At 39.5% G+C, this 15,150-nt stretch overlaps 1 protein-coding gene across 2 annotated transcripts in view; it reads right to left on the bottom strand.

Annotated features, from left to right (window-relative positions):
* LOC124774890 (H(+)/Cl(-) exchange transporter 7) overlaps positions 1-15,150 on the bottom strand; it is a 184,689-nt gene that overhangs the window by 25,724 nt on the left and 143,815 nt on the right. For both annotated transcript variants that reach the window (XM_047249546.1, XM_047249547.1), the window contains 2 exons: positions 14,949-15,042; positions 6,164-6,333 (listed from right to left, as the gene is read on the bottom strand). In XM_047249546.1, the coding sequence (XP_047105502.1) occupies positions 6,164-6,333; positions 14,949-15,042 (264 nt within the window). The remainder of the gene's footprint in view (positions 1-6,163; positions 6,334-14,948; positions 15,043-15,150) is intronic.

Raw genomic sequence — 15,150 nt, 5'->3', positions numbered from 1 at the left:
AAACAATTATGGTTCACAGCAACCCACCACTTTTGCATCAAATACCTTAAAGTCAGCCCATAGAAGCTATTTACATATAAAGAAGGAAGCATTGTATGATATTTACAGAGATCAAAAATTTAGTCTCCATGTATAGAAAAAATAAGTTTTATCCGGTTACAGACCTCACTCCTCGGTCTTTGCACTTGTCTCCCCTGACAAAACAGCTCAGCAACTGCAGAGAGGGGCACTACACCTTAGCAATTTTCAATACATTACAGCCCCATGGCACAGCACAGGAACAGTGATGCTCTTCCACATCTTTCATTGGCCCTGGATGTGAAGTTTGACTTAAAAGAAACTTTTTTTCCCAACAAGATCATAGTTAGCAGAAAACAATACAGTAGTAGTAGTAGTAGTAGCAGTAGCAGCAGCAGCAGCAGCAATACCAATACCAGTAGTTGGCACTGTCCTCTGTCACAACAGGGGTGGTCACACTGACTGCTTGCAGACACCTCTTCTGCATTATGCACTTTTTATACAGTGCCCAAGGACCTCAACACTCTGCAACACATTCTGCTGCTGGCCACTGAGCCATTGCAGTTGAGGGTTATATTTCCAAAAGCACTTCATCTGCTGACCAAACTGCTACACCAAGGACAGTATCTAAATGGAAATAAAGATCATCATCTGGCAATGCTGCACCTGCCGGGAACAACAGTCACTGTCACTGCAGATACAGAAGGCACTCTACACCACATCATGGGATAATGCTTGAACAAATGTCCTGATTACATATTTGTCCAGATCAGTCAACAGACACAGCCAAACCATGATCCTAATTGGTCACCTTCAGCAGCAGCACAAGGGCAGCATCTGTACTTCGTAGGGCTCGACTGTGGGCCCACATATTCATGTGTACCCCCGGCTGCATACTGGGCACAATTATAGGTCATCAAGGATGGCAAATGTTCTCAGTCACAGCTCAAAATGCATACCTGACACTCCACATGCACACCTGACACTCCACAGGAACTAGTTGAGGCTGTGGTATCCACAGGATAGCTCACCATCTAGTTTCAATTCAGTTAGTAATAGTTCTCAGGCATGTTAAGGGTTTATACTGAGGGCAGCATGATCACATAATATAATATATAAAATCGAATGACACACATTGGCCCATGTCATCCAGTTTTGTGCCTTCTACTATGTGATTGTTCTGCCCTTTGTATAACTATTTACCACACTTGAGAATGATTCATAACTTAAATTTTAACTTTATTGTTGTAACTTTATTAGCATAACTGGTTTCAATTAATTAACAATTGGAGGAGTTCTTGCCAGAAAAATGGAATCAATGGTTACATAAAAACTCCATTGCTTCTAGGAGTCATAACTCAACTGCCTTCTCATGAGTGTGGTAATATGCAACCTTCCCTTTTAGTGAAATTAACTGACAGCTCTTGGAAAGCTCTAATGAGGGCATTGTGCATTTTTCAGTCTGATTGATGGGACCCTGTAATAATATCTTATGCTGCCTCTTCACAAGACACTGTTCTGAAGTTTGAAATTTAATTCGGGAAACTGGTGCATTATGTGGTGTACAGTGCTTGTATAATGCCCACATTCTCTTCTTTGTTCTCTCTATTTGCTGATAAAGACCCCTTCCTCCACTGACACTAGTACTGGCTTGCTCCAGGGCAAAGTTACCAGTGACCATGACCAAAGAAGTATGTGATGGTATGTGGACTTCATCACTTCTGCCTTTGGCTTTGCTTTTCTGTTTTCCCATATATACTGAGAAATGTTGGCCAAGTGACTGCATACAGTTACATGACATGGATCATCTATCAAATGTTGGATGTAAATTTAAACCAAGTAAATGACTGGTAGACACTGTAGAATATTGTGCAATCTTTATGTGACAAAGGGTGTCTATATAAAGCTGTCATTTGTTACTTGCTATTTTTTTCTGTACTGTGTGTGCCTACTGATCCTGGGTTAGAGCAACTTTTCCATCATCTATGCATACAATTTTCTTACTGTTACCATCATTATCCAGTTTGCCAAATTTGAGAGGTAGAACCATATTTTTAAATGTTTTCAGTATCGACTTTTCTTCCATGTTTCTCTTATGCCATCATCATAATCGTCATCATCATTAACTCAAATAAGACACTGACAATACCATACCATGAGTACAGGTACCACGAAGGAAAATTAGTACATAATCCCAAGAATGTAGGAACACTAAAGTAATTTGCATTCACTTGATTCTAAAATATGTACGACATTTGCACATGTCATACTAAATTAGTTGTACAGCCCTTTTTAAAACAGACTGTTAAAGTAACGTGTGTGACACACTGTGATGTTCACTTTTTTCATTAAATTCAAAAAAGAACATTTACCACCACCATTAGCAACCATCAGACAGGCAGTAATCTCTTAAGAATTATCATGTTTCCAATTTTTATGCTTCTGGCTTAAAAACTCCTCATGACAGTGATGATAGTAAGTAATGTCTTTCACCTTATCCTGAAAATTAAGAAACTTTGGTCTGAGTGCTTCAGTGTCTCCATGCAAACATTCATATAATAAACTTTCACAATTCAGGTCTTTCTTTACAAACTGTAATGAAACACTGGTGGCCTTATATCTGTTTACTATCTTATCCAACTGTAATATTGTAAGTTCCAGCATAATGTTTTCAATAAGTGGAAAGGTCATTTAGTCTGTTGTCTGATCTTTGCTATAAAATCAGTGTTCATGGAAATTTCTTCCAAAAATTGATCTTGACAGAATATCTCTTGCTGAGGCTGAAGACACTTCCCCTTGAGCACTCCATCTACACGGTGTTAAAAAAAGTACCATATTTTGAGACGTGATGGAATGGTCCAAAACAGCAAAAAGTGTCCAGTAAACATGGGCTCTCAAATGCATGCCTTAAGAGCTATGAACACTTTCATCTTCACTACTGTGAAACCCATCTCTCCTACTGCATGCTCTTTGCTATTAAGAATGGCTTGCAGAATGCAGCAAATAGACGAAAACACTATTCTGTCACTATGAAACAGAAGAGCTTCCTTCTGTAATTTAGGAAACAAAGATGGGTTTGATTTGAAACAGTGAATTATGAAATGAATAGGACCATGATATGCTATATTAATGGGAATAATAACTGCTGTTTTATAGAGACAACAGTAAAGAGCAGAGGGAAGAAACAATTTGTAATATGGATGCTATTTTGGTAAACAGGAAGTTTTGGGCAGGTTGGTTATAGTGATAGAAGAAAGTTAAATGAGGGTAAAATGCTTATAACTGCTGAATAATTGTGCAAATGGCTGGGTATTCTTCAGCATACAGGAAATGGGCTTGAAGGCTGCTTGCATTTACCAGACCATAACAGAAGATATCATCTTCATTTTCAGTGTGGAATAATAGGCTTCTATTATGCTGGTAAATGCAAAAATAAAACGATGCGAAAGCATTCCAGAAACTATTCAAAACATAAATTGGTTCAATTAGCACTAATGTGTGCACTGCACTGAACAGAACTGAACTGTGATTAATATTTACAGTACAAACACTTACAGATGTTTACTTAATGCTGTATCCATAGGCAATAACAGATGAATGCGTCATTTGTTTAACACACTGTGTACGTCATTCGTAACAACAAAGAGCTTGCAGTACATGAGAAGTGTTACACAGTAGTGAAGATGAACAGACACTCACAGCTCTTAAGGTATTCATTTTAGAGATCATGTTTACTGGACATTTTTGTAACATCCTGCATGTGAGAATTTTTTGGCCACACAAAGGTGATATTCACAATTTGACAGTTTGCTTACTCACTAGTGGGTGGAAACAGAAAACTGTATAAAGACTATACATAAAAAAAAGCAGACAGCATATATTTGACTATGCATTTTCTCATCAAATTCAAAGAAAGTGCAAAGGGAGGGTATGATTCAGTACATTATCATTTGTCTTGGATTACGGCCCAAACATTATATTCACCACCAATTTTACTGGCATTATCATCATTCTTACCTCTACAATCTATTATGATGACACACTTTCTTTTTTAAAACTCTAGCACCCAGTGGGCAAATTGGACAGAATGTGTTCTTCCATGTCTAAGAAAGAAGTAAAACATGTTGCACATTCAAAGTTAGTTGTTATACCCAGTGCTGAGTTTAATGGGATTTAAAAATATTTACACTTTTCAATTTAATCCATTATTCTGTTACTCATGTTGGCCCCAATAAGTGGGATAAATTCAAGTGCACACTTGTGGACAGATTTGAAATGAAACTTTTCTCCTTTGTTTCTGTAAATGCTTATTTATGTCTTCTTTTTCTTGGCCTTATCCAGTATCTGCACGCGGTTAGCGTACTAATTGGGAGCTGGCAATGTTATTGGTAGAGGGTAGCTGGACACCATTCTTGTTATCTCCCTTTCTTCCCTGGGACCGAATTTGTGTCTCTTCTGTCTACAGCTAGTGTTATCCCATGTGAAAGTGTGAGAACATTTTTCAAGTGCTTGTGAAACACTTAACTGAGATGGAACATGAGTACCAGCTCAGTACTCACTCAATTGAAACCATCTAAAAAAATCTAGGATGGCTAGCACACCAGCCCTCTTTGCTACTCCACCAGGCAGATTTGATCCAGGACTGGTCACCATCACAACCACAGAAGCAGATTGCTAACATGCACAGCTATCTGGATGGGTCCCTATGAATGCTTATATCATCCACTAATAAAGGATCAAATTTGTAAATAGTTCTAGAAGTACAAGTTCCTTACTATTTTATAGATAACAAGTTTCATCTCTTCTATTCAAAGAAGACAATGTCCTAGCATAAATTTAATAACTTCTACTAGACACTCAAGAACTTTTTACTGGTGTTGTTTTTTCTATCCACCTATCTGACAATTTTAGAATGATTTGTCCACCTTTCTTGTTCAGAGATGACAATACAAACTCGTTTTTCTTCTCTCAATACTATCATCAAGTTAAACCAATTTACTATTCTTACAGTTGTTGAAACGTGCTCCAAAAATACTCTGGTATTCAAGATCGAAATTAGATGACTTACTTTGCGAATATCAGAGCCAACTCTGTACCTGTTTGTTACTCTTGGTAAAGTAAGATTTGTTACAATGCCCGTTTTATTTTCATTTATCCAGTACCTTCTGGAGGTACAGTTAGTTAACTCACAGTTATTATTCTAAGTGATTACTTCATTTTGCGATCAAATATTATTTTGCATTTGCATCTAATTTTCAAGACCATTCTCTTATATCAGATGAAGAGCTGTCTTTTACTTCTTTTCTGCTCAGCCACACACAATTTGTTTCATTTTTTTTATGAACTGTCTCTCACTGGATAATTAGTTCTATTTTTTGACCAGAGAATTTGTCAATTTTAGTTATACTGAAAGCAGTGTTTACAACAATTGAACATTCAGCAGCAAATGTGGACGGATGACAAGATCCATATAGAGGTTCAGATATCTGGTTAGATCATATCCAGGGGAAAAAAATGTCAAATTTGTTATTTTGCATACGATTACTTCTTTCCTTAACTACTAGCTTTTTTTTTAATTTTTAGACAGCACCAGAAGAATTTATTAAAAAGTACATCCACACATGCTCTAATGACATTCACCATAAATAAATTCACAACTGAAGATGATTAGATGTCCGCAGCTACAACAGTAGAAGAAAATATGACTATTACTTGTTACTAAACCTGTCAGTGGCTCTGAAAGGAGTTCAAGAAGCAGCCACAAAAATCTTTGATCTTTTACCAGGTGACGTAAAATGTCTGCCAAGTAAGAAAGCAAATTTTAAACCTAGACTGACCCAACTTCTCCTGGGAAACTACTACTGTCCCATAATGTATTACTAGTTACAAGATCTGTGTCAGAGATTGGTATGGTAATTCTTATCACAGGTGACCAGTGTGCTATTTAGTAATCTGTAAATGTCTAGCAAGCAGCCAAATTCACAAACAAATCATGTACATGTAACCTGTAAACTGACTCATTCTGTATCATTGTGATAAAAATTACACAAATGTTCTACAGATCATGAAGAGAATGAACTATAAATTGTTAAAAAGAGTGGAGGAGGAGGAGGAGTAGCGGGGGAAGAAATGAAGACAGACTCACCCATTCTGGCCACATAGCTTCTAAAGCCATGCCCATTAGTCGACCCCATGCTGCTCCTGTCAGGAGAGAGGGAATAAACAGGCCACTGGAAACGCTCAGCCCATATGTCCAGCATGACAGGAAAAAGTAGCATGTGAAGAACACTGCAACGGAAAGTGGCTTGTGGGAACCTGAAACATACATTGCTGAACAGGATGGTAAAAGGGCGAAGGTGAAAGACAGAATCACATTTTAACGAAACTTATTGTGGGAGGGAAGGATGCTACAAGTTTTGCCCATTTTTCTCACGGTTTATTACATTACACAGCATATGTTATTTCTTATTTCACTACCCATATGAGGAACAGCTGTCAGCAGCAATATATAACTTATATTGTAAAAATCTTGAAGGCTGAGAAAATTTCTCAAGGAGATAGACACTGAACCACAGGAGGGATATGAGAGGAAGCGAACTGAAGATGATCAAGAACAAATATCAGTTTGTTCACCTGTGAGCCATATTTAATCAAACTGTAATTATAAGAACAAGAGCAACACAGGATTAAAGCAAAATTAATGCTGCTACAATGACGTCCATGATTAAGTAGATCTGGATGACGCTAATAAAGGAAAGAAGGTTGAAAAGCTAAGGGATTGTTGTTGTCAGTCTTGTGGGAAGGTTAAAACTGCATGCTTTAATTTCTGAAGTGGAAAGTCAGGCTGTGAGTAACGGTCACAATTTACAGAGGAGATAGGAATGGAAAAGACTTTTACTTGAAACAATGATAACTTTCTGTACGTAATTCTACTTTAGGAAGTGGGTATTAGTTAAAGTTACCCTCAGACAAGAGAAGTGTAATGAGATGAAAGGCTACACTTACATACATGATGCTGCATTGTGAGGGGACATCTCAAATATGGGCAGGCATCATAGATTAGTTTGATTGAGAACAACTTCTTAAATTTCGCAAAATAAAGTTTTAAAAAAATAATTGAAAGAAGTGTTTATTCTCTGGATTAATTGAGAACTGGCTCCACCCCAAAGGTGTAGATCAATACCTTAATGGCATTACAGTTATCAGCAGCAGATTAGTGTCTCTGCCTGGACAAGGGGACCAAAAGGTGCCTGGGGCTCCACATGTGATTGGCACATGCATTTCAGTGGTCTCAAAACAATTTATGTAGCTGTAGATGTTAAAGGAACCAGCTCAGTTTTCTGTTAAAGTGGTTTAAGGTAACCACAAATAAGCTACATATGGATGGTAGGATTTAAATCCTACTCTGAATCCGAGTTTAATTGCTTAACCACTGTGGTACCTAACTCAATGAAATTACAATTCCTAAAGCTGCTACATTCAGATTACAATGTATATCCAATTCATATGAATTATTTCTCTTTCCAAAGAAGGGAAAAAACTACCTCCAGGTTGCACATTGTTATAGATGTAGTATTGAAGAAAGAGCAAAACATTGGTAGATCAAAACGGTCCACAAACAGAAAGGCTTAATCTGACCTTGTTAATGAACATGATACTTTGACACCGAAAGTGGGAATACTTAGCACGGTTCCTTGAAGGAGACTGCCTCCTACTCAGAACTGTTAGAAAGAGTCAGTAAGAAAAATGGGGCATTATGAAGATAAGAGTATGTACTCATAGGCCCAATGGTGAACCTGTCCAGTAGCATTTATGCCTCAACATGGAATAAAAGTTCTTGTTATTTTAAAATGGTACCATTGAGGTCTTACTTACGCAAGAAAGCCTTAACCACTCAAGCAGAACCAGATTATCAATTGTGAAATGATACCTTGTGGTCCATTACAGGAAAGTTATTTAGGAGTTACACGAATTAGAGAAAATGGAAGGAACAGTGCTTTATCAATTTCTCCAATATCTAAGCAGTTGGCAAGGGCCACAAAACAATAACCACTTAGTGTGTGAACTATAATCCAGCTGATCCTCTGAGCAATGGCTCTGAGGTACCAGAAGACTAGATCCCTGGTTGGTGGTGACAAACTACAGTGATATGTCCCATCATTGCCTTTACTGTGTATGTAAATCCGAATACAACCCCAACACATTACACCACAAACTGAGTAGTTCCTGTCACACACATTCATTTGATGGCTTACAACACTATTGCAGATTTTGTGGAATGAGTTACAGATGTCACAGATTTGTTTCTTGTACCCTTATTACTCTCCTTCATGACAGCAATGTGTGATCCCTGATATTTGAAATACATGGGGGTTCTCAGCAGATGGTCACCATTTGACGCTGCAGGGCAACATATCTGCCCCTGGTTGCTGGGTCGCATTCCTCACTTGTGAAACAATGTCCTTAAAGGTTGTCTGTATAATATACCCATTCCTAGGTGCTGCTCAGATGTATAAATACAGGATTTTGATTGTGCAGCTACCCCAGTGAATTTTAAAACTGTCTGGGTACATATAGTACATCATTCAATTTCTTCTCAGTTGGATCAGGTAGTAATACTGAATGTACTAGTCCAGAAAAACCAATAAAAGTAACTACCAGCACATCCCACTGTGAATCTATACACAAATTTCAACTACATTTTAGCTGCATTTTGTACCTAAGCATCTCAGTTTAAATTGTGTAGGTCTGATTATGACTGCCACTTTGCATCACAGTTGTTTGCATTGTTTTCACAGCAATATTGCTACAAAAACGTGTATGGATGTGGAAGGCATACATGGAGAAGAACGTGTGGGTAAACAGGCTATTTCTGTTCTGGTTCTTAAGCTCTGCGATACGGTTACATTGTGAAGAAGCCAGCTCATTACAGACTTACGAAGGACACACATCACTACAAAACTGTTTAGGCTTCCACCCCCAATCATTTACTGATGTATTGCTTGCTGGCTTTTTTATCGGCGTCTGTAGCACATGTTTGGTTAATGCTTTTCCTGACATTTCATCAGCATGAGCGCCTGCTAGTCAAAGGTTCACCCTCCTCTACCAGTTGCAAAGATCCTGAGACAAAAGCCAGCTGGCAATAAGAATTACTGTAGATCACAAAGCCTCCCTTTTGTATGGTGTGTGCCATTAAAATTACGAGACAGATCCAATTCTAAAGTTGGTCTGGTAAAAAACTTTAATACTATTGCAAAAATAAATTTTTCACGCCTCGTTGTTGTTGTGGTCTTCAGTCCTGAGACTGGTTTGATGCAGCTCTCCATGCTACTCTATCCTGTGCAAGCTTCATCTCCCAGTACTTACAGCAACCCATATCCATCTGAATCTGCTTAGTGTATTCATCTCTTGGTCTCCCTCTACGATTTTTACCCTCCACGCTGCCCTCCAATGCTAAATTTGTGATCCCTTGATGCCTCAGAACATGTCCTACTAACTGGTCCCTTCTTTTTGTCAAGTTGTGCCACTTACTCCTCTTCTCCCCAATTCTATTCAATACCTCCTCATTAGTGATGTGATCTACCCATCTAATCTTCAGCATTCTTCTGTAGCACCACATTTTGAAAGCTTCTATTCTCTTGTTGTCTGAACTATTTATCGTCCATGTTTCACTTCCATACATGGCTACACTCCATACAAATACTTTCAGAAACGACTTCCTGACACTTAAATCTATACTCGATGTTAACAAATTTCTCTTCTTCAGAAACGCTTTCCTTGCCGTTGCCAGTCTACATTTTATATCTTCTATACTTCGACCATCATCAGTTATTTTGCTCCCCAAATAGCAAAACTCCTTTACTACTTTAAGTGCCTCATTTCCTAATATAATTCCCTCAGCATCACCCGACTTAATTCGACTACATTCCATTATCCTCGTTTTGCTTTTGTTGATGTTCATCTTATATCCTCCTTTCAAGACACTGTCCATTCCGTTCAACTGCTCTTCCAAGTCCTTTGCTGTCTCTGATAGAATTACAATGTCATCGGCGAACCTCAAAGTTTTTATTTCTTCTCCATGGATTTTAATACCTACTCCAAATTTTTCTTTTGTTTCCTTTACTGCTTGCTCAATATACAGATTGAAAAACATCGGGGAGAGGCTACAACCCTGTCTCACTCTCTTCCCAACCACTGCTTCCCTTTCATGCCCCTCGACTCTTATAACTGCCGTCTGGTTTCTGTACAAATGGTAAATAGCCTTTTGCTCCCTGTTTTTTACCCCTGCCACCTTTAGAATTTGAAAGAGAGTATTCCAGTCAACATTGTCAAAAGCTTTCTCTAAGTCTACAAATGCTGGAAATGTAGGTTTGCCTTTCCTTAATCTTTCTTCTAAGATAAGTCGTAAGGTCAGTATTGCCTCATGTGTTCCAATATTTCTATGGAATCCAAACTGATCTTCCCCAAGGTCAGCTTCTACCAGTTTTTCCATTCGTCACTAAAGTATTCGCGTTAGTATTTTGCAGCCGTGAATAATTAAACTGATAGTTCGGTAATTTTCACATCTGTCAACACCTGCTTTCTTTGGGATTGGAATTATTGTATTCTTCTTTAAGTCTGAGGGTATTTCGCCTGTCTCATACATCTTGCTCACCAGATGGTAGAGTTTTGTTAGGACTGGCTCTCCCAAGGCCATCAGTAGTTCTAATGGAATGTTGTCTACTCCTGGGGCCTTGTTTCGACTCAGGTCTTTCAGTGCTCTGTCAAACTCTTCATGCAGTATCTTATCTCTCATTTCATCTTCATCTACATCCTCTTCCATTTCCATAATATTGTCCTCAAGTACATCGCCCTTGTATAGACCCTCTATATACCCCTTCCACCTTTCTGCTTTCCCTTCTTTGCTTAGAACTGGGTTTCCATCTGAGCTCTTGATATTCATACAAGTGGTTCTCTTGTCTCCTAAGGTCTCTTTAATTTTCCTGTAGGCAGTATCTATCTTGCCCCTAGTGAGATAAGCCTCTACATCCTTACATTTGTCCTCTAGCCATCCCTGCTTAGCCATTTTGCACTTCCTGTCGATCTCATTTTTGAGACGTCTGTATTCCTTTTTGCCTGCTTCATTTACTGCATATTTATATTTTCTCCTTTCATCACTAAAGTTCAATATTTCTTCTGTTACCCAAGGAGTTCTACTAGCCCTCATCTTTTTACCTACTTGATCCTCTGCTGCCTTCACTACTTCATCCCTCAGAGCTACCCATTCTTCTTCCACTGTACTTCTTTCCCCCCATTCCTGTCAATTGTTCCCTTATGCTCTCTCTGAAACTCTGTACAACCTCTGGTTCTTTCAGTTTATCCAGGTCCCATCTTCTTAAATTCCCACCTTTTTGCAGTTTCTTCAGTTTTAATCTACAGTTCATAACCAATAGATTGCGGTCAGGGTCCACATCTGCCCCTGGAAATGTCTTACAATTTAAAACCTGGTTCCTAAATCTCTGTCTTACCATTATATAATCTATCTGATACCTTCTAGTATCTCCAGGATTCTTCCATGTATACAAACTTCTTTCACGATTCTAGAACCAAGTGTTAGCTATGATTAAGTTATGCTCTGTGCAAAACTCTTCCAGGCAGCTTCCTCTTTCATTTCCTAGCTCCAATCCATGTTCACCTACTATGTTTCCTTCTCTCTCTTTTCCTACTCTCGAATTCCAGTCACCCATGACTATTAAATTTTCATCTCCCTCCACTACCTGAATAATTTCTTATCTCATCATACATTTCATCAATTTCTTCATCATCTGCAGAGCTAGTTGGGATATAAACTTGTACTATTGTAGTAGGTGTGGGCTTCGTGTCTATCTTGGCCACAATAATGCGTTCACTATGCTGTTTGTAGTAGCTAACCCACACTCCTATTTTTTTATTCATTATTAAACCCACTCCTGCATTACCCCTATTTGATTTTGTTTTATAATCCTGTATTCACCAGACCAAAAGTCCTGTTCCTCCTGCCATCGAACTTCACTAATTCCCACTACATCTAACTTTAACCTATCCATTTCCCTTTTTAAATTTTCTAATCTACCTGCCCGGTTAAGGGATCTGACATTCCACGCTCCGATCCGTAGAACGCCAGTTTTCTTTTTCCTGATAACAACGTCCTCTTGAGTAGTCCCCGCCCGGAGATCCGAATGGGGGACTATTTTACCTCCGGAATATTTTACCCAAGAGGACGCCATCATCATTTAAACATACAGTAAAGCTGCATGCCCTCGGGAAAAATTACAGCTGTAGTTTCCCCTTGCTTTCAGCCATTTGCAGTACCAGCACAGCAAGGCCGTTTTGGTTAGTGTTACAAGGCAAGATCAGTCAATCATCCAGACTGTTGCCCCTGCAACTACTGAAAAGGCTGCTGCCCCTCTTCAGGAACCACATGTTTGTCTGGCCTCTCAACAGATACCCCTCCATTGTGGTTGCACCTACGGTACGGCCATCTGTATCACTGAGGCATGCAAGCCTCCCCACCAACGGCAAGGTCCATGGTTCATGCCTTAGACGATGAAAATAATTACATCTGTGGCACAATTCACAGTTTGTGTGCATTTAAGCTTATTATTCTTAGTTATTTTTGGGGAAATCATCTGTGAGGGATGTAAAGTGATATAGAAAACCTCAATGCTGATGATGTCCAACTAAAAGTTATCAGTTTACATCATACTTCCTAGTGAGCAATATAAATTATTACAAAAGTGTTAATGGGAAAATTAATGAATGACGAGAGAGTGAACGACTTTTGATATGCAGTGTAGCCACAAAACATGGTGATCATTGCTTACAAGGATTTTAATTTCATTCTTGTTCGGTTCTGCAATATTAAACATACAGATTCATTTATATATTAGGTGTCACATAGTTACATTCAACAACAGGAGTGATGCAGTATGAGTATTGATTAATGGAAAATCTCATATAAAGATGTGAAACAAATACTAACAAAGAGAAAGAGGGGCTGGCCAGTACTTACCTCAGCTCAGTACAGCCGATAGATACACAAAACAGAACAGAAAATTTACATTCCTAGCTTTCGGAACTTTGTTCCTCCATCAGGGAGGAGAGAGGGGGGAAAAAAGGGAAGAAGGGAGAGTGGATTCAGTTACTCACAACCCAGGTTCTGAAGCAATAGGGAAAGGTAAACAGGGACTTTGTGAATCTGAATTTCACCTGGTCCTTCTCCAAAACCCAAGCCACCTTCCCGGATGTTGACCTTCATCTTGTTGAAGCTCACATCCACACCTCTGTCCACATCAAACCCACGAACAAACAACAGTACCTTCACTTTGACAGCAGCCATCCATTCCACATCAAACACTCCATTCCCTACAGCCTAGGTATTCGTGGCAAACGTATCTGCTCCAGTGACAAATCCCTGAACAATTACACCAGTAACCTGACCAGTGCTTCCCCCCCCCCCCCCCCCCTTGCAACTATCCTGCAGACCTTGTCCACAAACAGATCTCCTCAGCAATACATTCCTCCCCGTCCAACAACAATGTTCCTACACCCAGACCACACAGAAGCATCCCCCTTGTCACCCAATATTATCCTGGCCTCGAATACATCAACAAATTACTCCACCAGGGATATGACTTTCTCAAGTCAAGCCCTGAAATGAGATCATCCCATAACAATACTCTCCTCACACCACCCAGAGTTGCCATTTGTCGCCACCCTAACCTCCGTAACATCCTTGTCAAACCCTACAATATTCCCAGACCACCTTCTCTACCCAGCGGTTCCTACCCCTGTAACCGACCCCACTGCAAAACCTGCCCCATGCATCCCCCCCCCCCCCCCCCCCACAACCACCTACTCCAGCCCCGCTACTGGTAAAACATACACAATTCAAGGCAGGGCCACATGTGAAACAACACATGTCATTTATCAGCTGACATGCCTGCACTGCACAGCCTTTTACATCGGTATGACGACAACTAAACCGGCTGAGTGCATGAACGGGCACAGATGAACTGTCTGCCTAGGAGGTGTCCAATACCCAGTAACAGAGCATGCTCCACAGCATAATTCTAGGGACCTAGGAACCAGCTACACCGTACGTGCCATTTGGCTTCTCCCACTCAACACCAGTCCCTCGGAACTGCGGAGATGGGAACTTGCACTCCAACGCATCCTTTCATCCCGCCATCCCCCTGGACTGAACCCTCGTTAACCAACCTCACTCCCATTTACTCTTCAGTCTTCTCCATTTTCCCTCTCCTCTTTAGCCATTCACGCATCTTTTCTCCTACATAGTTGTGTTTATCTTTACATTATATACCTCTTTACTTCTGTATGCATCCTCTTTGGTTTGAAGCTGGCACAGTACTTACAGTAGAATATCTTTGGCCTCCCTCTAATGACCATGCCTCCATCCTTACTACCCTGACTGTTTACCTTTCCCTATTGCTTCATAACCTGGGTTGTGAGTAACTGAATCCCACTCTCCCTTCTTCCCTTCTCCCCCCCCCCCCCCCCCCCCTCCTCCCTGATGAAGGAACAAAGTTCCGAAAGCTAGGAATGTAAAGTTTCTGTTCTGTTTTGTGTATCTATCGGCTGTACTGAGCTGAGGTAAGTACTGGCCAGCCCCTCTATCTCTTTGTTAGTATTTATTTCACAGCAGTATGAGTATTCTTGTTTAGTATCTGTTTTATACCATGTGTTGCAATATTATTGAATTCTGATCGTTTATATTTAAATACTTCTGCTCATTTTATACATTTTTTTATAAATCCAACAGAAACAGTTACGTATCTGTTTTAGAAAAATGCAAGACCTCATAACATACTATGAATTGTTGATAATGAAGAGCAGTGTAGAAATTCATTGTGCAATTACATATGATCACTAGTTCTGGGACATTATCTCACCTGGTGGATCATGAAAAAATGAACGTACACTTGCTTCTGGAGTTTGAAACCAGATGGCTGCTAGTGCATTGTATTCTCCATCTCCACAGTACATCTGTAAGCAAAACTAAAATATTAATTTGTCAAAAAAGTTTTTAAGATATGTTACCATTAATCTTCAACCTGAAATAAAATTTTAACCTGTTACTTCAATAGCAGTAAT

The sequence above is a fragment of the Schistocerca piceifrons genome, chromosome 2 (genome assembly GCF_021461385.2).
Source record: "Schistocerca piceifrons isolate TAMUIC-IGC-003096 chromosome 2, iqSchPice1.1, whole genome shotgun sequence".
NCBI lineage: Eukaryota > Metazoa > Arthropoda > Insecta > Orthoptera > Acrididae > Schistocerca > Schistocerca piceifrons.
Note: the sequence above shows the minus strand (reverse complement) of the source record. Positions and strands in the feature narration are given on the sequence as shown.